Here is a 23929-nt window from a genome sequence, read left to right on the forward strand (position 1 = left end):
GGATAGAGGTTTTGTTCAAGTACTATTTTTGGTCTGTTCTTTCCGGCGTTCATCTGGTGATAGCAACCCATTTTCGGGGGAAGCTTCTCTGAGACACAGTGAAGATCCCATTTCATGCTAAAATGGGTTGAAAATGAAAAATTGCATCTGAAGGTCTACACTGCAGTTAAACAGTCTCTTAGCCTGAGTCAGCTGACACAGCTGACACATTAATTGCAATGTAGACATACCTCAAGAGGCTTCAGTGACTTCAAGAACAGCATCTACTGCACATCCGACCACGTCATATTTGAAGTGTCCTTGCAGTATTCCGTTTAAATTTTTCGAAGTATTAAAATAAGATGCCTAAACAAATTGTATTTCAATCTAACAGTAATTTAATGGCCATTAGAAAAAAGTATCTGTTATTTCAGTGTAGTGAAGTATATATGTGCTCCACTTCAAGTGAGATGAGGTTCCAAAAAATGCCTATATTCCCATTCCATATTACTTCATCTCAATTCACTTATGTATATAGCACAGTCAATACCTGAGAAGACTAACAATCATCATGGTCTATGCAGCATTCCCAGAGCTACTTAAAATTCAAGACAAATTAAGGCAAATTGGTACTATAGCGGTACTTTTCTATATCCATACTTTTCTATATCCAATAGAAAGTTCTTTTTATTCCTTATATTTGGGGTCTTTTGACAAGATCTAAATTGACACCTTTCTTCCAAAAGAACGTCTCACAGTTTGATCTCTCTGTTCCAAAGATGCAACTCTTTCTAGCATATCATACCAACATCAAGTGTGGTACCTCAGTATTCAATAAACACAAATTATAGTACTAACTAGGGCAATTGCTAAAGAATATCTTACTAACTTTGAGTTCAGCAGAGTGCCATCTATTACACAATTATTTAAATGCACATGCTTTAAAATAGTCCTAATATAATTTGTATTAAATTTTTAAAAAGCTGTACAGAGCTCTGAAATCTGGACAAATCTTGAAATTTCGGTATAAATGTGGCTCACCTCGTCTTACCCTTTCATTTCATTACACACCACTTTGTTCAATATGAAAGCTAGCTAAAGCATTCATCAAGAGAATAAAACAGTTCAATTAGATTCACCTTTCAAATTTAAAACAAATGACAGCATAATCTAGCACAGAACCCAGGGCATGCAGCTCCTAGTTCTATGCCTGGTTTGCCACAGACTTGCTGTGTGGCCTTGGATAAATCACTTAACCTCCCTCTCTGTGTTTTCTCCTCTGCAAAATAGGAATAATTATATACGGTGTTCTCTTTCTGTCTCTGAGAGAAGGACCATTAGGATTAATTAGTTAATATTTGGAAACTACTATGAAAATGAAAAATGCTAGTTCTGTGCTATTATGTAAATTGACCTTAAGGTTTTGCACTCCTACTTGGTTCTTTTCACCACATGATTTTGCCAATCAGTAGCATCTGAGGCTTAAAATTCATTCCTCTAGCTTGCTGAAAAAGCAGAAATAAAATTTAAAGAAATAGTTGTGATTTCCCTTTCTCTTTTCCAACTGTAATTCCCACAAAATAAATCATCAGAATTTAAAAAACATTTTCAGCAGCACTATTCATTTCTAATAGAAATTGCTAGGTATTACTTACAGTATATAGTGTCAGACATGCATAATACTTTATAAACACACAGTGTACTTGAACATAATCTGCTGAATAGCTCACAGCATAATATGGACAGATGGAAAACAAACAAAAGGGAGAGTACAAGGCTAGTTTGCAGAATTTTAGACAATTAAGGGAAGGCTGGATGAAAAGTGGGTTTCAAGCCAAGATTTTGGAGTGGAGAATGGTTGCCACACAGGAGGAGGTTTGTTCTAAGCATAGAGAGCAGCATGATAAAAAGTCATACATTTATAGGTCAAAAAGTTAAAACTCAATATCTGCTATAAAAATATAACACACTACATAAGGATCTCTCTGCATTCTGATACTATGTACGGTCAACAAAACAGGGCTATTTACCATAAAAGGGGAAATATAACAATCACTGGAAAAAGCAAAAAGAAAAGGAGTACTTGTGGCACCTTAGAGAGTAACAAATTTATTTGAGCATAAGCTTTAGTGAGCTACAGCTCACTTAGCTCACGAAAGCTTATGCTCAAATAAATTTGTTAGTCTCTAAGTTGCCACAAGTACTTCTTTTCTTTTTGCGAATACAGACTAACATGGCTGCTACTCTGAAACCTGGAAAAAGCAATTTATCAATTATTTTCTATAATTTAAAATGGGCTTTGTTTTTCTAAAGGTTTACCTTTGCATGATCAATGCGACTAGAAAGCTCTTTAGATGCAAATCCACCAAAAATGAGGCTATGTATGGCTCCTATTCTTGCACATGCCAGCATGGTATACACTGTCTGTGGAATCATGGGCATGTAGATGACAACACAATCTCCTTTCTTCACACCGTATTTCACCATAACATCAGCTAACTTGGAGACCTGTATAGGCAACATTTTCAAGTTAACGATAAAGAGATGTATAAAGCAAGCACCTCAATAAACAGATTAATTGCTTTTTCAGTTTAGGTGGCATCTCACAAAAAGGAACACAGTCAATATCTAGACAATAATTGGAAAACATACTTGACCATTTTATCATTGATCTTGCCATAAATTAGTGGTATAGTTAACTTAAAAATTAATGCTGCTTTTCACTTTATGCCACAGGAATGCTACATAAAATTAAAGATCCAAAACAAGGTCAATGAATTTAGTCCAGATTAGAAGAAAAATAGAGACTGCAGCAGCATCTTCTGTAGAGATGAAAAAAATGATCAAAATATATTGGCATTAGTGGCTTTACAAAGTAGAGAAACCAAGAGAAAAGATTTTTCAAATACTCAAGCCATTTCATTTAATTAGCTACTCATATTGCCATTACAATTAACTAAAAAAATTCTATGTAAGACATACAAAATAAGAACATTTGCAGGCCAGGTTTATTTTACTAAACGAATATGAAAAAAGCCAGGAAAGTATCCAAATTGTTCATAATCCAAGTTTTATTAAAACATAGCAAAGTGGGGCACAAGTCAATAGAGAAGATTATACTACATATTTTCCCAATTTTCTGTATTCTCTAATTTCTAAGTCCTCTGGGTAAGAGTTCTTCCACATTGTGCCTGCCCAAACATCCTTGTGATCCATTTAGTTTCAGAGATTACTTTTTCCTCCCACCTCCAGATTATTTAGGCATGTAGACAGGAGTGAGCATGAGACTGAAAGTCATGCACTCCTGAAATCTAATTCTGACCCTGCCAATGACTTGTATGGTCATGAGCAAATTATTTACCCTCGTGAGGCACATAGTTAGTACAGAGAGGTTATAGTAAGGATTTATTAATGTTTACACAATTCTTTGTATAAAAACCCCCACTAAGTGCTAGGTATTCATACCTCAAGGTACAAGGATCACTGAAGATAAATGTGTGCCGAAAACGCTCATTACCACCTATCAGCACCATTACCAGAGTTCCTAATTAATATAACATGCTAACCAGAAACAGGTAGATATCTTTATCTTGGTTTATTGATTTTTATTTTATTTTTTTGGTTAACTTTAGTGGTTAATCTTGAAAGGAATGTCTCCAACATTCTAGAAATAACTAACTCCACACCATTAATACACTGTGAAAATCTGAGATGCACTACTGAAGAGCAATACAGTCATTGGCACTGATAAATGTATGACAACTGGTAAGAACATAAGAGTGGCCATATTGGGTCAGACCAATGGTCCATCTAGCCCAGTATCTTGTTTTCCGATCAGAGCCAGTGCCTGATGCTTCAAACAGAACAGAGCAATTATCTAATTATTTATCGCATCATCCAGTCCCAGCAGTCAGAGGTTTAGGGACAGCCACAGCATGAGGTTGAGTCCCCTAATCATCGTGGCTAATAAGTCCATGGAGGACAGAGCCATTTATGGACCAATCTAATTCTTTTTTGAAACCAGTTATACTTTCGGCCTTCACAATATCCCCTGTAATGAGTACTACAGATTGACTGTGTACTGTGTGAAGTACTTCCTTTTTGTTTTAAACCTGCTGCCTATTAATTTCATTGACTGATCCTTGGTTCTTGTGCCTTGCGAAGGGGTAAATATCACTACCCTATTCACTTTCTTTACAGCATTCATGACTGTATAGACCTCTATCATATTCTCCCCACCCTTCTGCCCCCGCCTTAGTCATCTCTTTCCAAAGCTGAACAGTCCCACATATCCCTAATCATTTTTATTGCCCTTCTCTGTACCTTTTCCAATTCTAATGTTTTTTTGAGATGGGGAGACCAGAACTGCCTGTAGTATTCAAGGTGCAGAGGTACCATAGATTTACATAGAGGCATTATAATATTTTCTGTCTTATTATCGATCCCTCTCCTAATGATTCCTAACACTAGCAGCTTTTTTGACTACTACCACACATTTTCAGAGAACTACCCATGAGGACTCCAAGATCCTTCTTGAGTGGTAACTGCTAATTTAGTTGTGATTATGCTTTCTAATGTGCAGTATTTTGCATTTACCAACTCTGAATTTCACCTGCCATTTTGCTAGCAAAATAATCTAGTATTCACAGAAGATTTTAGGTGGGACTCATGGGAAAAGTAATTATAGGTGGAGTTGTCTAATACTTTCCATTATATTTAGCGTTTTCAGTTGCTTACAACTCTGGCAAACAGGGACAATACCACCAACTCACCTCACAGGAGTTTTGTGAAGATTAATCCTTGTCATCAACGCCAGAGAAGCATTCATTCTCTGGGAATGAGCACTACAAAGCAGCCCAAGAGGCAATTTAATTACATTTAATTAATAATTCTGTATTCAAGGCAGGGGTTAGGTGGTGTGGCCATACATAAATATGGGGCTACACACTGAATGAGGAGGATAAAGAAAAAAGTCAGCTAATTATCCATTCAGTAAGCACAATGCATCCTGAAGTAGGGGTTCTGTGCACAATAAAGCCTGTGATCTTGTCATTAAATACTATTGTAATGCACACACAACCTTAATTCCAGTATTTCCTACCTTTTGAGTGCTTGACTTTTCAAGCTTAGAACTCTTCCAAAATGGGTTTTTATGTGTAAAAAAATTACAATCTAGGCAGTTTGGGACCTTTATTGAAGCATTGTAAAGCACAAACCTATCATGAAGAGAAGGGGTCATGTTGTAGCAGGAATCCCACCATATTTGCTACCTGTACACAGTTATGTCTGTTCTGCACCCTCTGGAGAGAAGACTGTCACTGAAGGCAGTAGACTAGTACAGTACCTGTATGCCTCAGCCATACTATAGCTGGTCCCTGAGCTGTTGCACAGTAGCACAACTGTGAGGCCACTCTTTGCACCCTCTCTTTCATCCCCCCACAAACACAGCCAGAATTTAGGTCACAATATCCACAGAAGCACTTTACTCGATTGTAGAAGCCTAGAAAAATGCAGAATACTATGGAGTAGGCTTATTTGGCTCTGAAGATTGATATGGCAATCCTGAAACATTCAAGCAATCACTCTTTTAAAAAGAAAAAAAACTGGGTAAAATGACATATTCACTTCTTTGTTAAAAGTTCTGAAGAAGTTTTCCCATATGGTACAGTATGTTGTCATTTATGGTTTATATTAAGTCAGTATACTTATCACTCCAAATTTTATAGCTACTATTTTCCTCCCTCCACCCTATTTATCTGCTTTTCTTAGGATTTTAAGATTGATCTACTGCTTTAATGCATTTTTCATTTTACTAATAAAAATAATTGGGGACTGTCAAATATAAAGGGAAGGGTAAACACCTTTAAAATCCCTCCTGGCCAGAGGAAAAACCTTTTCCCCTGCAAAGGGCTAAGAAGCTAGGATAACCTCGCTGGCACCTGACCAAAATGACCACTGAGGAGACAAGATACTTTCAAAGCTGGAGGGGGGGAGAAACAAAGGCTCTCTCTGTTTGTGTGATGCTTTTGGCCGAGAACAGAAAAGGAATGGAATCTTAGAACTTAGTAAGTAATCTAGCTAGATATGCATTAAATTCTGTTTGGTTTAAATGGCTGATAAAATAAGCTGTGCCGAATGGAATGTATATTCCTGTTTTTGTGTCTTTTTGTAACTTAAGGTTTTGCCTAGAGGGATTCTCTATGTTTTGAATCTGATTACCCTGTAAGGTATTTACCATCCTGATTTTACAGAGGTAATTTTTTTACTTTTTTTCTTCAATTAAAATTCTTCTTTTAAGAACCTGATTGCTTTTTCATTGTTCTTAAGATCCCAGGGTTTGGGTCTGTGTTCACCTTTGCAAATTGGTGAGGAGTTTTATCAAGCCTTCCCAAGGAAAGGGAGTGTAGGGTTTGGGGAGGATTTTGGGGGGAAAAAGACATTTCCAAGCGGGCTCTTTCCCAGTTATATATGTTAGACGCTTGGTGGTGGCAGCAATAAAGTACAAGGGCAAAAGGTAAAATAGTTTGTACCTTGGGGAAGTTTTAACCTAAGCTGGTAAAAATAAGCTTAAGGGGTTTTCATGCAGGTCCCCACATCTGTATCCTAGAGTTCAGAGTGGGGAAGGAACCTTGAAAGGGACTAAGGATGCAATCCAGATAGGTGCATAAGTACCTAATCCCCATTTTTAGGCACCACTGTGATCCACAAATCTTCTGCCTCAGCTGCTACCTGACCCTGTAGGCACCTAAACTCACAGGGTACCTAAGTTCTTTCCTCTAGCCATTTGCACTGCAGCCTCACTCTAGTCACCCAGCCATCTAAAACTTGCCTGAGCATGCACATTACAGCCTCATGATAAGAATCTGGGCACCTATTGCCTGACTAAGCTTCATAGCAATTCACAACCTGGGAAAAATAGGCACTCTCACCCTCTGTGACATTATCTGATTAAAATGTGACCATGCAAAATCATCGTTGCTACCACTGTTACATAATTGCAACAAATCTTATACAAAGTGTGATGGGTGGCCAGAAAGGGTTAAGCATCCTGCAGGTTAAATGATCCAGATTCAACCTTTAGAGACATGTTAGAAAAATATGTTAATGGTAATTAGGGACAGTCTATGGTAGATAAGCAAGAACTTTGAAATGCAAACCTATATTGTTAGAGAATTAGAGGTGATACTAATTGTATGTGTTTACTTATATCTTGTTAGATAGTAGCCATGTAAACAGACAGTTCCTGTCTGTCACTATAACTATTGATTCAGAGATCAAAAGGGAATATTAATATTTAGATGAATCTTGTGTGCAATAATGTCATTGTCTATAGGTCTCTTTAAAGTTTGTGATAGACTGCCTAATGCAGGGGTGGGCAAATTTTTTGGCTTGAGGGCCACATCTGGGAATAGAAATTGTGTGACAGGCCATGAATGCTCACAAAATTGGGGTTCGGGTATTGGAGGGGGTGAGGGCTCTGGTTTGGGGTGTGGGCTCTGGGGTGGGGCTGGGGATGAGGCATTTGGGGTACAGGAGGGTTCTCCGGGCTGGGATCAAAGGGTTTGGAAAATGGGAAGGGGGAGGGAATCAGGACTAGGACAGGGGATTGAGGGGTGGAGAGAGGTTCAGGTGTGCAGGCTGCGAGCAGCACTTACCTCAAGCGGCTCCCAGAAGCAGCAGCATGTCCCTTCTCTGGCTCCTACAGAGAGGCGAGGCCAGGCAGCTCTGCACACTGCCCAATCCGCAGGCACTGCCCCTGCAGCTCCCATTGGAGCACCGGAGGGGGCCATTGGAACACATGGGAGCCGGAGCTGGGCCATGCCGTGGCTTCCAGGAGCCGTGTGGTACAGCTCCTGACCCAGCACCAGAGCGGGGAAAGCCCCAGACCCTACTCCCAACCAGGAGCTCACGGGTGAACCTGATCCGGACCGCGGGCCCTAGTTTGCCCACCCCAGGCCTAATGGATAAATTGCCTTAAGCTAATTTGTGTAGCTAATTACCAGTCATTCTTAGGAAATAGGTCTACTTCAAAATCTCCATAATTGCCTATTGTTCGCCAAAGGACTCCAACCTGTCAAAGGAGGCCTGGAACTGTATAAAGATGCTCCCCGTCCTTTTTATCTCAGATGCGTTTGATGCTTCAAGCAGGGGAAGTTTAAGTTGTAAGAATGAGATCTCCAGTCCTAATCCAGATTCACCCTGACTATAGTCATTGGACTATAACGTATGGACCAATTCTGAAAACTCTTCACAACTACGAAGCTCACCATCTCTATTATGAATCTAATCTTAGAACTGTACTCATATCTGTATGTATACTGATCTTTTAACCAATACTCACTTTTGTTTTTTAATAAATTTTAGTTTACTTAATAAGAATTGGCTATAAGTATATATTTCGGTAAGATCTGAAATATTCATTAACCTGGGAGGTAATGTGTCCAATTCTTTGGAATTGGTAGAACTTTCTTATACAATGAATAAGATGTTCAGTAATCCTAGTCATATTTGACTTGGGTGTCTGGGTGGAGGCCTAAGGCTGGGTTACTTTAAGGGAACTATGTTGTTGGCTTCTGGGTAACCAAAGAGGTATTCTAGAAGCGGTTTTGTGCTGGTTTAGAAAATCTAAGTATTGGAATATCCACCAGTTTTGGGAATTGCCTGCCCCATTCTTTGCAGGTCACGCTAATTGAGTGACCTCAGTTGACTCCCTGGGACTCCGGTCACACCCTCCTGGAAGTGGTGAAATAATGGTTTTGTCAGGATCCCCTGTGGGCTAGTCACTCCTTTCTTGGGGGGCAGAGGGGGAGCTGGGAAGGAATTTTTCCCTCACAGCCAGATTGGCCAAGGCAACGTTGGAGTTTTATGCCTTCCCCAGTGGATTCTGGGGGGCTTAGTGGGGTGAATATGAAACTGAAATTAGGCTATGATGTTGCAACCCATGGTGGATATTCAGAGCAGGTACACCATAGGGAAGGCACACAGTGATCAGATAAAATGGACTGGTAAAGGATTTAAAGGCAGTATTCTTTAAAGGAGCAGAAACAGGGAGGAGGAGGTTGAGGGTTACTATGACTGGTATTTCAGGGGACCAATCCCCCTGAACCCTCATTTGAGTTGGGAGGGGAGAGATTGTGAGGCCACAGCAGCAGGTTGGCTAGGGGCCAGGGCTCAGGGAAGCCCCCGGGTATATATTGAAATGATTATGGAATTACCAGCAACTTATTTGCTGGGTACTCTCAGACATTTAAAAATAAAGTTGGAACCTAATTAAAACCACATCCAATCTCTCCTGTCCTTCAGGCATAGCCAGACAATGCAGTTCAGATGATGTCCTAAAGATTAGGAAATAAAACCTGAACAGAGACGACAAGTTTTACATTTCTTCAAGGCATCACTCGATTTTTACATCAAGACAGCAACACTATGAATAAGGCCAGTTTCTAGTGGCACTTTTATCTCTCCCTTATTTTTTTTTCCTTAAGTCTTCCTATCAGTACCTTAATACTGGGCAGATATTTTTGACTTAGCTTCTAACACTCATGAGATAAAGCTTCTTGTCTTCATTTCCTTCTAATCTCTCCTCCATTTCCATCCCTCACTCTTTTTGATTCAAGACTCTCAATCTCAGTATAAAAATATTCAACTGTTTAATTCATTAATCTTTCCATAGCGAGACTCTTACCAAATTTTTTTATTAGACTCTAAAATCTTTAGTCTATGGTGCACGCATCTCTCACTTTAATGAGAAGTCACCTTCCAAAATAGGCTTTAAGGGGCTCCCACAGGTTACTACATCTTGCTACTGCTTGGCCGAGACTGAGCCACGCTGTTCCACCTTGTTTTATTAGTTGAAGCTCATGTGCATCACACCAGTACTTGTACTGCTCTTTTTTTGTTTTGCAATACCATTACAATAATAAAAATTGTCCACTAACAGATGATCTGCTGGTTTTGAGATTGCTTTAACAGCGTCCTTCACTGCAAGATGTGCAATATGGGAAACACAAGGCAGAGAGTACACAGACAAGTGTTGGAACTAGACGTGCTAGCACACACCCTGGCTTGAAGTGGTTTCCATTATATACAATGTTTACTGTTTGGTTCAATGGCTGTCATCACCCCCACTATAAGAATTGTTCTAGCACACCTGTACACAGAACTTGACTGCTGTTTTATCCGACTTTAAAAGAGTGTTATTTTTTCCTATCATGAAAAGGTCAGAAGATTACAAATGCTGACTTTTTTGCCAAGCCATTGCAGAATATGAATTACCAATTTCATTTGAAGATCATTTAAATAATAAAAAAAAAACATAACACACAAACACCACTCATCAAGCTGGTGTTTCCCAATTCAAACATTGCAGAAGAATTTCCCGGTGGGTGAACAAAAGCCACTATAATAATAAAAGCATTTTCCAGCCACAATTCCGAATCAATTGGGGAAAACAAGCCCAAATGCTTTAATGGTAAATGACAGTAATGATGTTTGCAGTGACAAGGAGGTTTGCATTAAACTAGGTACTTTCATCAGACTCTTAAAGATGTGAAAACAGACCTCTTGGCCATGGAAATATCTAACATAGTAAATGCAGAAAACCTAGTAAATGCAATAAATTCTGGTTTTTTTGCAAACCACCACATTCCATGGGAGAATGTTACTGGTTTCTCTTCTGACTATGCCAATGTCATGATAGGAAAAAACTCTGCTTTAAGTCAGATAAAACAGCAGTGGTAATTTTTTCATATAACTTAACAGATAATATTCTTCAGGCATTGGGACTGGTACATCTGCCTAAATAACTGGATTATGATGAAGATACAATTCTTAATCTACTGACATGATTTCCATCTGCAATGAAATCTGAGGGTGAAAAAAACAAAAACAAAACAAACAAACAAACAAACAATTGTGTATGAGTGGAACCAGTACCAAGTAGGTTCTGAACTGCCTGATTTCCAGCCAGAGGTAACAAAACTGAATGAGTAGAGGGGGCGGGGGGCAAGTCCTGGATCTTAACAAAATGGGGACATAAGAAAAGTGGTATCCAACTCTTTCAAAATTGATTGCTACGCTTCTGATTCTTACGATCAGGCTAGCATGGAGTGTGTTTTCTCCCTAATGCAGAGAAACCACCATTTTTTATCTAGAATGTGTAGCAAAGTTTTATCTATTTTACCTGTAACAAAAACAAATGTTCTGGCCTGCTATGAACTGAAACCTTCTCAACAACTACCGGAAATTGCTAAACACACAGCACTCCAGCAGATGTCGTCATCCCAATCGCTGTCATCGTAACCTTAAACTGAGATGCATAACAACATGGTGATGATAACCGGTAGGATTTTTTTCAAGTTTTTGGTAAAGCATTTTCAGATGCAGTAATATTGTTTTTGTAAAGAGCTCTTACCTGTTAGACATTAAATAAGCACCTAATGAGGTTTATAAGACAAGTGTAAATGTGTGTGCACGCGCGCCTCACTAGAACACGTGTCTATACAGCGCAAATTTGTGCATAACACGGTCACGGCCATGAATCCCAAATTTAATTACTTTAATTGGAATTCATTTTAAACGCGGTCCCCACGTTAACCCGGTACCATGTATGGATCCCAAATCCTGCATTCTAGCAAGGGTCCGGTGTATATTTATAATTTATATACCAAATCTCTTGATTTTTAAGACGGTGGAGTTGGTAACACTGCATATTGGGTTAAAATGGGGAAAGGATTTGTTTTCCATTATAAGCTTGTTATTAAAATATTGTCCTTTTGTAAGAAATGTAACAGGAGTAAAATACAATGTAAGATTAAACAAAAAACCAAAAAGATACATGCATAAAACAGAATATTTCAGGGAAATCAGGTATTGTATAACACCCAACTCAACAGCTTCACAAGGCTCAGCAGTAGACTTTAATATACTACAGTTTATAAATATACTTAATCTGACATTCTCTCCTTCACATGATAGAAGAGCATGAAAATGTGTAAATTAGAACACATGCATGAGCTGTACGGAATCCAAAGACAATATTTAGACAGGACTCTACTACAGGTAGCTTTCCATAACCTGCTGACTTCAGAGTGAGTTTGGTTACATATGCTGACTGGTTAACTAGTGCTCCCTGTTAACTTGGTTTGTTAGAAAAAGAGGAGACAATGTGGGGAGAGGATGTTTAAGTTAATTTTGCAGCTCTCTAATTCTTTAAAATACTATTTTTATTGCCCAAAGCTATAATTAGACCTGCATAGAATACAGAGCCACAAACCTAGGAAACTGAACATCTATTTCAGGTTCAAAAAGGTAAAGAGCTGCATTTCAAATGATTTTTAAAAGTAAATTACTGCAAAGGGGGTGCACTGGACAGGATTTACACAGGGATATAACATCATTAAGATAGCTATTTAAAAACAAACTAGACATACTTTATCAATAAATGTTGAAGTACATGAATAGCTATGTCACAACACTATAGTTAACCTTTAAATCCTCTGTTGGTTGAAAGATCTTGAAAGTCAATCAATAAAAATGAAGGGTTTCTGTAGATCTCATTACAGCGTTAGAGAAGTGCTGTGATGTGTATCAATGTTTGCAACTACACGGTTTTTCCTTTCCTAAAGCCAGTAACAGAAAACTCACACAGGATTATTTTAATGTAAGTACATTACACATTTGTAAACATATTCACACATTTCAGAACACTAGACACAATTATGCTGTAAATATCTTCTTTCCCCATGGAACAATTTCACTATAGTAGTGACCTGAATTGCATCTTGGACACTGCAATCATTAAGATAATGGTGGAGTCTCATTCTATCTCAATGAAGTTTACTTTAGAGTTCAGTACAAGTAAAGATAATTGAACAAAACAAAATGGCTAAAACTAGTACTCGTACAAGAAATCCAGTTTGATTACCAACTACCGTATAAAAATCTGCTACAGAATTTATTAGACACTAGCATCCACACTGTTGAAGTATTTTCCTCACTTAAATAAATGTACCATAATATTTAAAACCCTTACAATAGAGGTTTTATCAGAGGCTGACTGGCCAAGGCCAGGATGCTATGCTACAAATATAGGCCACAGTGGACATGAATCCTCCCAGATATGGAGCCTACCTTCAGATCCTCAACCAGCCTCTTTTCTAGGGTAGACACAGCCTTTTCTCACTATCTGGTAAGTGGCCGGTATTTTTAATAGAGAGAGAATTCAAATTTGTTCCCAGCTAGGCAAAAATATAGGCCACTTGTTAGACAGGTCAGGATTCTTTCAGCACTCCAAGCACTCACAGGCCATCCATCTCAGGTTCAAAAACAAACATACACTCCTTTTTTAAAAACAGAAAGAACCTACTTTCCCAGTAAAAGCTAGATATTACTCATAACTCCAATTCATCACAGTAGGTATGTCTGTAAACTTATAAATTCGGATAATATTGTGAAGGTGTTGTCGAGCTGTCTGGAGTGGCTCACGACTGTGATTGCCAACCTCAGGGCAGATAGTCAAGAAGCAGGGCACAAACCCCAAGTCAGTTGTGAGTTCTATACTTAGATCTCACCAAGTAACAAGTATTAACTCAAGCACTATAGCAGCCTAACCATGGAGTCATAACATTGGGTGCTCCAGTCTATCTTGCCATGGCAAGCTTGCTTTTGTGATAGGTGGTCCCTTATACAAACAAAAAAAAACAAAGTTCAGGTTACTCCCAGTCTGAAAGAGCAGTCACTTACCCCATGTCAATTTCACCTTAGACCTCACACTAAAGACAACACTTCTAGCCAATCCTATAATAAACTAGAGTTATTTACAAGGTTGAAGCAGATAAACATTAACTCATTTATATGCATCAGTCTTAGGTTTCAAACAGTAATAGAAACTGCTGTAATATGCAAGCTCTATTTGTTCTTTAGGGCTAATCCAAGCTAAACAGCTTGGGGATCCCTTGCTTATGCTAAGAAATATTACCCTCTCCAAATTTCAAGAAGCATATGGATACAGATCCTTCAGATCAGGGATTTTTATTCCCTTCCCCCAGTGTTCAAACTATGATGGGATAAGAGGTTGTGTCCATTCCCTCTCCATGGGTGTGTGGGGAGCAATCAACAAAGTCTGATGTTCCATAATGATTTGTCCGGTGTCTATGGGCCTTCTGTTTTGGGCAGGAGATGACATCTCCAGCGGTAAACTAGCATTTCACACTTGTTAATGCTTCTCTCCTGACTGTGGGGGTTTCCAGTTTCCTAGCAACCACTTTTAGAGTTACAAAGCAAATACTTACATATTACCTTATAAATGTGATACGGATCATATAAGTGAGATTAATGCATGCAGCAACTCACAAGGATTTCATAAAATGCAAATACTAAAAAACACTCTATAAATCTAATATCCATTTTAACAATATCAGCACACTGGTGAGCCAGACTGGTTTCCAGCTATGCATATGTCAGTGTTCAGTGAGGCCTAGGGCCCTTGGCATGAGCTAGCACCTGGTCTGCCAATGTCAGTTGTTTTTTGAAAAACATCTGAGTGATGAGTGCTATATATTACACCACACACACACACCATTGCTGACAGGTCCTGTAGCTGGCATGCAGCAGACAGATACAATGTTCACTGATTTACTAGGTAAACACATGAGAAAACCTTCACACTTCCACGATGATCTAGAATTTGGTGGATGAGGCACATATTTTAGGAGTTCTGTCCTTCTAATATTTAAATTCTAATTATGATGTTTTGTTGGTGTATTGGTCAAGATATATGCTTTTCTTTTCACAAGCTTATTGCTAGTCCTACTGGAAGAGTAGTTTTGTTGATGACAGTAAGTTACTTTAAAGAAATTTATCTATATTGTTTTTCTTTTCCAAGATGGACTATGGAAGTGGGGGGAGGGAAAGGAAATCTAAGACATTGACAAAACAGGACAGCAGCTGTTTTGCCTAAATAACCAGTGCAGGAGAGAAACAATGCACTATTAGGTACAATTAGTGAGGTTTATAAAACAGAACGTAACACAACTAAAAGAATAAAATGTAGTTGGAAAGGCAAGATAATCATATGGCTCGGTTATTTCTAATTCACGCATTTCTGTAATATCTGCATGCCACGTAATGGGACATTATTTCCTATCTGTTTCTACAAAACAGGATTCTATCATGAACTATACCTGTTCAAGAACTTCTTTGTAAGTGATAGTCTGTTTAGTGTTTGTCACAGGACTATCATAGATAATAGCAATCTTGTCTGCATGTCCACTCTCAACATGACGATCTACAGCATTATAACAAATATTTAGCTCTCCATCCACAAACCTGAAAGAGAAAAAGTACAATGTTAGATAACAGTCTTTCCAAACTAACTAGACTAATTTCTGGGGAGAAGAGATAACATTCAGTCAGATAACTGATGAAACATTGTCTTCAATCAGAAGGCCCCTGCTTCTGAAGTTAGATTACTTCTATTGCCAACTTATGTTGGTATAAATATGTTTCGCAGGGGTGTGGAAAATCCACACCATGAGCAACATAGATATACCAACTTAACCCCCAGTGTAGACAGCATGTGTTGGTGGGAGGTCTTCTCCCATCGATATAGCTTCTGCCGCTCAGGGAGCAGGAGTATCTACGCTGACGGGAGAAGTCCTCCTGTTGGCGTAGGTAGCATCTTCACCAAGCGCTACAGCAGCAGCTCTGTAAGTGTAGGCAGGCCCCAAGTCAAAAAGAATTTGCTCAAAAATGGGTAAATAAGCCTATTAGCTGGGCAGTAAAATGCTGTACTTTAACTGCATAAAGACCAGAAATCTGCAAAGTGAGAGCTATGATCTCTTCAATAGCCAGATATTTAGAGAGAACTGTTGATTAAAAACAGTTTCACAGACTTGGGATTTGTTTTTGTTATTTTACATAGAGATTATTCAAATATAGTATAATGCTGAAATACAAAAATATACAAAAGTGGTGTATTCAAAAAGGACACTTAAGTTGAAAAATAGAAAATATCAAAAAAAAAGTGTACTTCAAAGAGGAGCTTTGAATTTTAGACCTATTCCCCTGCCTGCCATCTCCCCAGCCACGGTCCCCTTTGTTGTGACTTGGTTTGTATATCCCTCTCCCAATCCGTGCATATATCCCAATACAAAAGTGAAAGACGAACAACTAAATCGAGCAGAAGGAAACCATTTATGAACCCTGTGATCCCATGAGGATGCTCTAAACTGTACCAGGGTGAAACTGCCCCATAGGAAGAGAGAGGCTTAAAGTGGCATACCTTTGCCTTTACCACAACACCCTTGGCTGGGTACTGCACTGGACACAACACAAATTCAACAATTAGGTCCATTATGAGCAAGGGGGAAAAATAAGTAAGTAAATAAATAAATAAAGTAAATAAAAGAATAGGGTCCCTTTTTTCATCTCAATAAAGAGACTGATTTAAATATTTGCATGTATGTAGCATCTTTCATCACAGTTTCACAACGATTAAACTTAATCTAGCTTGGTAATGAACTGGAGTTACCACCTAAGGGCTGTTCAGTTCCCTACCTGAAACAAGTTTTATTTTAATTTTGTTCCTTATGCATTCCACAGAAAAACAGCATCAGAATTGGCATCCTATTCTATTCCTGGCAGATTCAATAAGGAAAAAGGACAGAGTGGGTATAGAGACTGAAATACCATTTCTAGGGGTAAAGGGTTCCTCCAAATTAGCATAAATGTTGTTACCAGAGTAATGTCAGGTAGTCTGTGAATAATGGACTTCTGTCTCCAGATTTATCAGACCACCAGCTCTCAACTGATGTTTAACCTGACTGTTGACAACTTTTCTTGTTGCTTTTGATAAGAGTTTAAGTTACACCAAACAGCTGAGAGCAAAGCAAACGAGATACTTTCACTTTCTGTTCCTTTTGCATCAGCACAATACTACAGTGTATGGATTTTAAACCCTGAAGAAATGTTTACATACAAATAATGTTAGTTCATTTTTAAAATTTCACAAAAATATTTAATTAAAGTTGTGGAAAGTCTTTTATTTAAAAATTTTAACCCTTTGTTTTAGAATTAGCCAGCTTCTATTCAAATTTATCTACTTTAATACATTTATTTTTTTAAAAAATGTATATATTATATACATCTGTTCTGATTCTTGACGAGTTCAGCACAAACTTAAGCTATGTCTACACTACAGACCTTACAGCGGCATACCTGTATCACTGCAACTGCACCTCTCCTATGGAATCCCTGTCATTCCCTCCCCTGGAAGCCTATTCCAGTGCTTAACTATCCTTATAGTTAGAAAGTTTCTTCCTAATAGCTAACCTATATCTCCCTTGCTGCAAATTAAGCGGATTACTTCCTATACTATCTTCAGTAGACATGGAGAACAAATTTATCACGGTCCTCTTTATAACAGCCCTTAACATATTTAAAGACTCTCATCAGATATCCCCAGAACCTTTTTTCCCTGAAGATTAAAAATGACTGGTTTTGTTTTGTTTTTTAAACCTTGCCTCATAGGTCAGGTTCTCTAAACCTTTTATCATTTTTGTTGCCCTCTTCTAGACTCTCTCTAGTTTGTCCACAACTTTCTTAAAGTGTGGCTCCCCATATCCCACAGTATTCTAGCTGTGGCCTCACCAGTGCTAAGTAGAACAGGTCATGTGTAGTTAGGAACAATTGCTCTGAAGTTTTCAAGCAAGCATCTTCCTCATCCTCCAACATATCCTTTGATGTCCCATGTAGTTACTGCTAGATTCTTTTTTGGCAATTGCCACTGCACCATATTTTTTGTCCCCATCTTTTCCCACAATAGTGAAAAAATGAAGTGTTCTTCTGAGTTTCTTCAAAGTTGTTTAAGAGAAGCCATACTTCATGATTAGGGTTCCATGTCGGTCATGGAAGTCGCACAAGTCACGGATTCCATGACCTCTACGACTTCTGCAGAGGACAGTGTGGCTGACCCCAGGGCCAGCTGCACCAGCCGCTGCTGGAGCTGCCCCAAGCAGCTGGCCCTGGGGACCATTCGAGCTGTGGCTGGTGTGGCTGGCCCTGGGGACCGCCCAAGCAGCAGTGACTAAATGGTAGCCTTAGTCATGGTGTACACTTATTACTAATTTTAGAAACTCATGAACCTATGAATCATTCATCCATCAAGATCTAAAATTCTCAAACTAACGTAACAATAGTATTATTCAAGATGATTTAATCACCAGCTCAGGAGTTGACCACTTGTATATATAAAATTTTAAAAATAATAAAGAGAAGCTCCAATAAAGAGCAGTTTCTCTTGGGGCAACTAAGTATTTTAGAGCATATGAACAACTAATGACTCAAATTAAATGCTATGTCTGAACTGCTGTATTTCCTCTTGCACTGAAATGTCTGTAAGCTTTATGTAAGAGGGTTTTTGGCATCATTAAACTAAGTATAGTACATGTTATTCACTCATTTAATGTTTTTGGCTTCTGTCATAAATATAAAGGGAAGGGTAACCACCCTTCTGTATATAGAACTATAAAATCCCTCCTGGCCAGAGGCAAAACCCTTTCACCTGTAAAGCGTTAAGAAGCTAGCATAACCTCACTGGCACCTGACCAAAATGACCAATGAGGAGACAAGTTACTTTCAAAGCTGGAAGTGGGGGGGGGAGAAACAAAGGGTCTGTCTGTGTGATGCTTTGACTGGGACCAGGTCAGGAATGCTCTTCAGAACTTCTGTTAAGTTAGTAAGTAATCTAGCTAGAAATGAGTTAGATTTCCTTTTGTTTAAATGGCTGGTAAATAAGCTGCGCTGAATGGAATGTATATTCCTGTTTGTGTCTTTTTGTAACTTAAGGTTTTGCCTAGAGGGATTCTCTATGTTTTGAATCTGATTACCCTGTAAGGTATTTTCCATCCTGATTTTACAGAGGTGATTCTTTAACCTCTTCTTTAATTAATTTTTTTTCTTTTAAGATCCTGATTGCTTTTTCATTGTTCTTAAGATCCAAGGGTTTGGGTCTGTGTTCACTTATGCAAATTGGTGAGGACTTTTATCAAGCCTTCCCCATGAAAGAGGGTGTAGAGCTTGGGGGGACATTTTGGGGCAGAGGGGAAAGACGTCTCCAAGTGGTCTCTTTCCCTGTTCTTTGTTTAACACATTTGGTGGTGGCAGCATACGGTTCAAGGACAAGGCAAAGTTTGTACCTTGAGGAAGTTTTTAACCTAAGCTGGTAAGAATAAGCTTAGGGGGTCTTTCATGCAGGTCCCCACTCTGTACTCTAGAGTTCAGAGTGGGGAAGGAACCTTGACAGCTTCTGTGAAAGCTTTCTGAAAGAAATGCTTCCCAATCTGGTCTTCTGTTTTTGCCAGGTTATGAAAACTTCTTTAAATTTTAAACTAATGATGCCCTTCTTCTCAAATAGGTTCACTGTGACCATTTCAAAAAAACCTTTATGCTTGATGAAAAAAAAAAATCTTATTTCGTGCAAATCTAAATTCCATTTTCTAAATAAAATATTGAAGAGAAGGTAATGGTTTCCCATCCATAAGTCCATTACACTAAGCAGCTCTTCTGTGAGAAAAGAGCAAGTCCCATTAGACTTTTCACTTTGTCAGACAGAGACTGCTGTCAGCTTCTGAGAGAGATAAGGACTGACTTTGCTTGCTCTCAGTAATTTTCAGTACATCAAATCAGAGTATCTTCAGACTACTAAAGAAGCTGACCCACTTATCAAGCTCTAGAGGCTATTTCATTCAAAACTTCCAGAATGAAAGCCTCATTGAATGCTGATTCGTTACCATTCATGATGATTCTTTCATCCTTCGCATGATGGTATATTAAGCTTTTTAAATGGCTAATTGTTGTGTATTTGGTTGTTGTGGTAATAGCACCTTGTTGTTGCTATGGCAACTGAGTTAGATTATTAGGGGATAGCCCAGCCAGTTTTGGCTGGTTTGGTTAGTTCAGTGTGTGAAAATAAATGGCCGCTTTCATGGCTCACAGCGCTGTGTCTAAAGTGATTTTCTTCCGAAAACTGCTGCCCCCAAGGATACAACAAAGTGGCGATGCGAATGGGATCCCTCTGGTGCCCCAGCAACAGAAGGAAGTAGAAGTCGAGGTTAAAAAAAAAAACCTACCAAAATCTTTTAGCTGTTGGAAGGTGGTAAGAACTGGCTTGTTTGCACTGACTGTGAAACCTGAAACTAAAACCATGGCTATACTTACAGGGCCACTGGAACCTTTTGAGGAGAATATAGTACAATGGCATGTGTATACTGAGCGTTTTGAGCTTTTTGTTATTGCAAATGACATTACAGAAGAGAAGATGATGCCAATATTCTTAAGTGTTGTGGGGGCTAAAACCTACTCCCTGCTACGCAGCTTACTACACTCTGTTAAGCCTGAGACCAAATCTTACAGTGACATTGTGGAAAACCTGGGGTCCCATTTTTCCCAAAAGCCACTGGTAATTGCTGCAAGATAAATAGGTTCCACAAAAGAGACCAAAGAAGATGAAACAGTTGTACAGTTTGTAACAATTTTAAAAAGGCTAAGAGAACACTGAATTTAAGGAGATACTAAATGATGCCCTGTGTGACAGGTTACTGTGTGGCCTGTACAGTGAAGCTATATGGAAGCACCTATTGACAGAGGCTTAGCTTACCTTACAGAAGGCTGTTGATATTGCAGTCTCCATGGAACTGGCTACAAAGGAGGAGCAATACATCAGTGCATCCCCTACGGTGCATAAAGTGTCACAAGAACCTACCCACAGAACTGTGCAGGGTCAGGAATGTTACCGCTGTGGTAAGCCGGGTCACCAGGCATCAAAATGCTGGTGTAAGGACCTGGTGTGTCGACACTGTGGCAAAAACGGACACATAGAGTGTGCCTGTAAACAAAAGAAAAAGAGACCTGTAGTCTGGCCGACTAAAAAAGGGAAACCTGCATACTCTAGAGCAGACTCAGGATGACCAAGGTGACACCTCATCGCAAGAAGAAGCGCCACTGCACGTTTCGTCTTTGGCCATGGGCTCACATGAATACCGGGTAACCCCGTTGTTGGATGGCAAACAGATATGCATGGAACTGGACACTGGTGCAGCCATCTCGCTGGTCTCTGAGACTGTGTATAAAGAAAAGCTACAGCATCTTCCACTTAAGACAACAAAAACTGTTCTGAAGACGTACATGGGAGAAGCTGTGTCCATGTTAGGCACTATTGATGTTAAAGTGGAGCTCAATGGATAGGCTGCTAAATTGCCACTGTTTGTGGTGAGAGGTAATTACCCAGCCTTAATGGGTAGGTCTTGGCTTGGGAAGATTCAGCTGAACTGCGCAGAAGTGCACCGAATGACGAAAGAAGAAACCGGTCTGACCGCTATACTATGCAAACATGCTGCTGTTTTTGGAGAGGATCTGGGAAGCATGAAGGGAATCACTGTGACATTGAACATTAAACCTGTCAGTCAACCAAAATATCTGAAAGCCCGAACTGTGCCATATGCCATCAGGCCGAAAGTTGAAGCGGACCTGGAGTGCCTGGTCACCAATGGAGTCCTAATACCAGTTACCCATAGCCCCTGGGCCCCTCCTATCGTTCCAATAGGAAAGAAAGATGGCTCCCTCCGGATTTGTGGTGATTTTAAAGTCACTGTCAACCTGGTGTTGTGTGCAGAGCAATACCTGCTTCCCCGCATCGATGACCTCTTCGTGGGCCTGGCTGGGGGACAAAAGTTCAGTAAGATTGATTTAAGTCAAGTTTATTTACAGATGCACATTGATGAAAAGTCCCAAGAGTTGTTGACCATTGTGACTCATAAGGGGCTTTATCGATACTGTCGCCTACCCTTTGGAATAACGTCTGCTGCGGCCCTGTTCCAGAGGCCTATGGACCAGATCTTGTGTGGCTTGCCAGGAATTCAGTGCTATCTGGAAGACATCCTGGTTGCTGGAAGAAATGAAGAGGATAACTTAAGGAATTTTGAGGCTACCCTACAAAGACTTGAAGAGTATGGCCTACAAGTCCACAAAGAAAAGTGTGAATTCTTCCAGCTCTCTCTTAAATATTTGGGACACAGGATTTATGCTGTGGGTCTTCATAAAGCCCCTGAAAAAGTTAAGGCTATTATGGAGGCTCCCCCACCTCGAAATGTTAGCCAGCTGCGCTCGTTTCTAGGACTATTGAACTATTATGGAAAGTTCATCTCACAGTTAGCCACACTGCTAAAACCACTTCACAAACTTCTTGGGCAGAACAAGACCTGGAAGTGGACTGAAGCCTGTAATGTTGCATCTAACAAAGCTAAGGATGCATTGCTAAATTCTGAAGTTCTAACGCACTTTGATCCATCCTTACCCCTACGATTGACCTGCGATGCCTCCCCTTATGGAGTGGGAGCAGTCGTGTCACACATTATGCCTTCGGGAGAAGAGAGACCTATTGCTTTTGCTTCACGCATTCTAAGCGAAGCAGAAACTAACTATGCCCAAAACGAACGTGAGGCATTGGGAATCGTTTTTGGAATTCAGAAGTTTCATCAGTACCTGTTGGGCGGAAGTTTACTCTTCTTACAGACCATCGACCTCTGACATCAATTTTTGGACCATACACAGGCATTCCCCCATTAGTTGCTAGTCATATGCAACGTTGGGCATTTTTACTTTCAGCGCACACATATAAAACCAAATATCAGATATCCACTCTGCATGGCAATGCAGATGGTCTCACAAGGTTGCCTTTGTCAGTCAAACATCAAGATACTTCCCAAAAGGAAATCTTCTAATTTGAACACAGAGAATCACTGCTACTCAGATAAAGAAGGCAACTCACGTTGACCCAGTATTGTCCCAAGTTATGGACCTGGTGATGCAAAAAATCTTGACGAACCTCTCCAGTCTTACCCAACCTGGTTACCTACATGTCCAGGAGAATGGAGTTATCGATCAAATCTGGTTGTTTGTTGTGGGGGAGACATGTCATTATCCCACCACCACTGAGATCACAGATGTTAGAACAGCTAAATTCTGGTCACTGTGGAATAGTGCACATGAAGGAAATTGCACAAAGCTATTTTTCATGGCCTGGATTGGACAGTGCTATTGAAGAGAAGGAAAGAGCTTGTATGTCACGTCAGGAATGCACCCCAGTGGGCACCCCTACACCCCTGGTACTGGCCTGAAAACCCGTGGCAATGTATTCACGTTAACTTTGCTGGCCCCCTTGAAGGAAGCATGTTCTTGGTGGTGGTAGATGCCCATTCTAAATAGCCAGAAGTCTCTATAATGCAGTCCACTACTGCAGAGAGTACTATCCAAAAAACTATGGGGACTCTTTTAGTTGTTTCGGTCTGCCAGAACAACTTGCGAGCGACAACAGACTGCAGTTAATCTCTCAGGAGTTTCAAAATTTTATGAAGACAAATGGGATACAACACATCACTTCAGCACCATATCATCCATCCACCAATGGATTAGCTGAAAGATTTGTGCAGACAATGAAACAAGTTTTGAAATCAGCATGGGGACAACACTCCATTCAAAAGCGTCTGGACACCTTCTTACTTTCCTACAGAAGCACACCTCATGCTATGACCAAGGCATCCCCAGCCTTTCCAATGATGGGACGACAGCTGCGCACTTGCTTCGATCTGCTGAAATCTTCTGAACCCAGACAAATTGTGCAACATCAGCAGCAGTATCAAGTCAGCAGATGTGCACCCAGAGCAAAAGACCGAACCTTTAGCTCGGGACAGCCAGTTTTGGCTCAGAATTTATACTTCTGGAACTAAATGGGTCACTGCCACGATCATCGCTCAAACAGGACCCGTTTCCTACACAGTTCAGACTGCAGAGAATCTCACCTGGCAGCGATACGTAGATCAGCTGTTGCCAGGTCATGCCAGTCCTCAGGACACATCTTCAGTTGATTTGTCTGACTTCACCTCTTCTGGCGAGA

The 23929-nt window shown here is 39.7% G+C and overlaps 1 protein-coding gene across 1 annotated transcript in view; it reads right to left on the reverse strand.

Annotated features, from left to right (window-relative positions):
• The window catches only part of ACSS3 (acyl-CoA synthetase short chain family member 3), a 123010-nt gene that overhangs the window by 92784 nt on the left and 6297 nt on the right, over positions 1-23929 (reverse strand). Inside the window, exons 2-3 of the mRNA XM_038388133.2 lie at positions 15162-15306; positions 2299-2487 (exon numbers count right to left, since the gene is read on the reverse strand). Of these exons, the coding sequence (XP_038244061.2) occupies positions 2299-2487; positions 15162-15306 (334 nt within the window). The remainder of the gene's footprint in view (positions 1-2298; positions 2488-15161; positions 15307-23929) is intronic.

The sequence above is a fragment of the Dermochelys coriacea genome, chromosome 1 (assembly GCF_009764565.3).
Source record: "Dermochelys coriacea isolate rDerCor1 chromosome 1, rDerCor1.pri.v4, whole genome shotgun sequence".
In the NCBI taxonomy this organism is placed as follows: Eukaryota; Metazoa; Chordata; order Testudines; family Dermochelyidae; genus Dermochelys; species Dermochelys coriacea.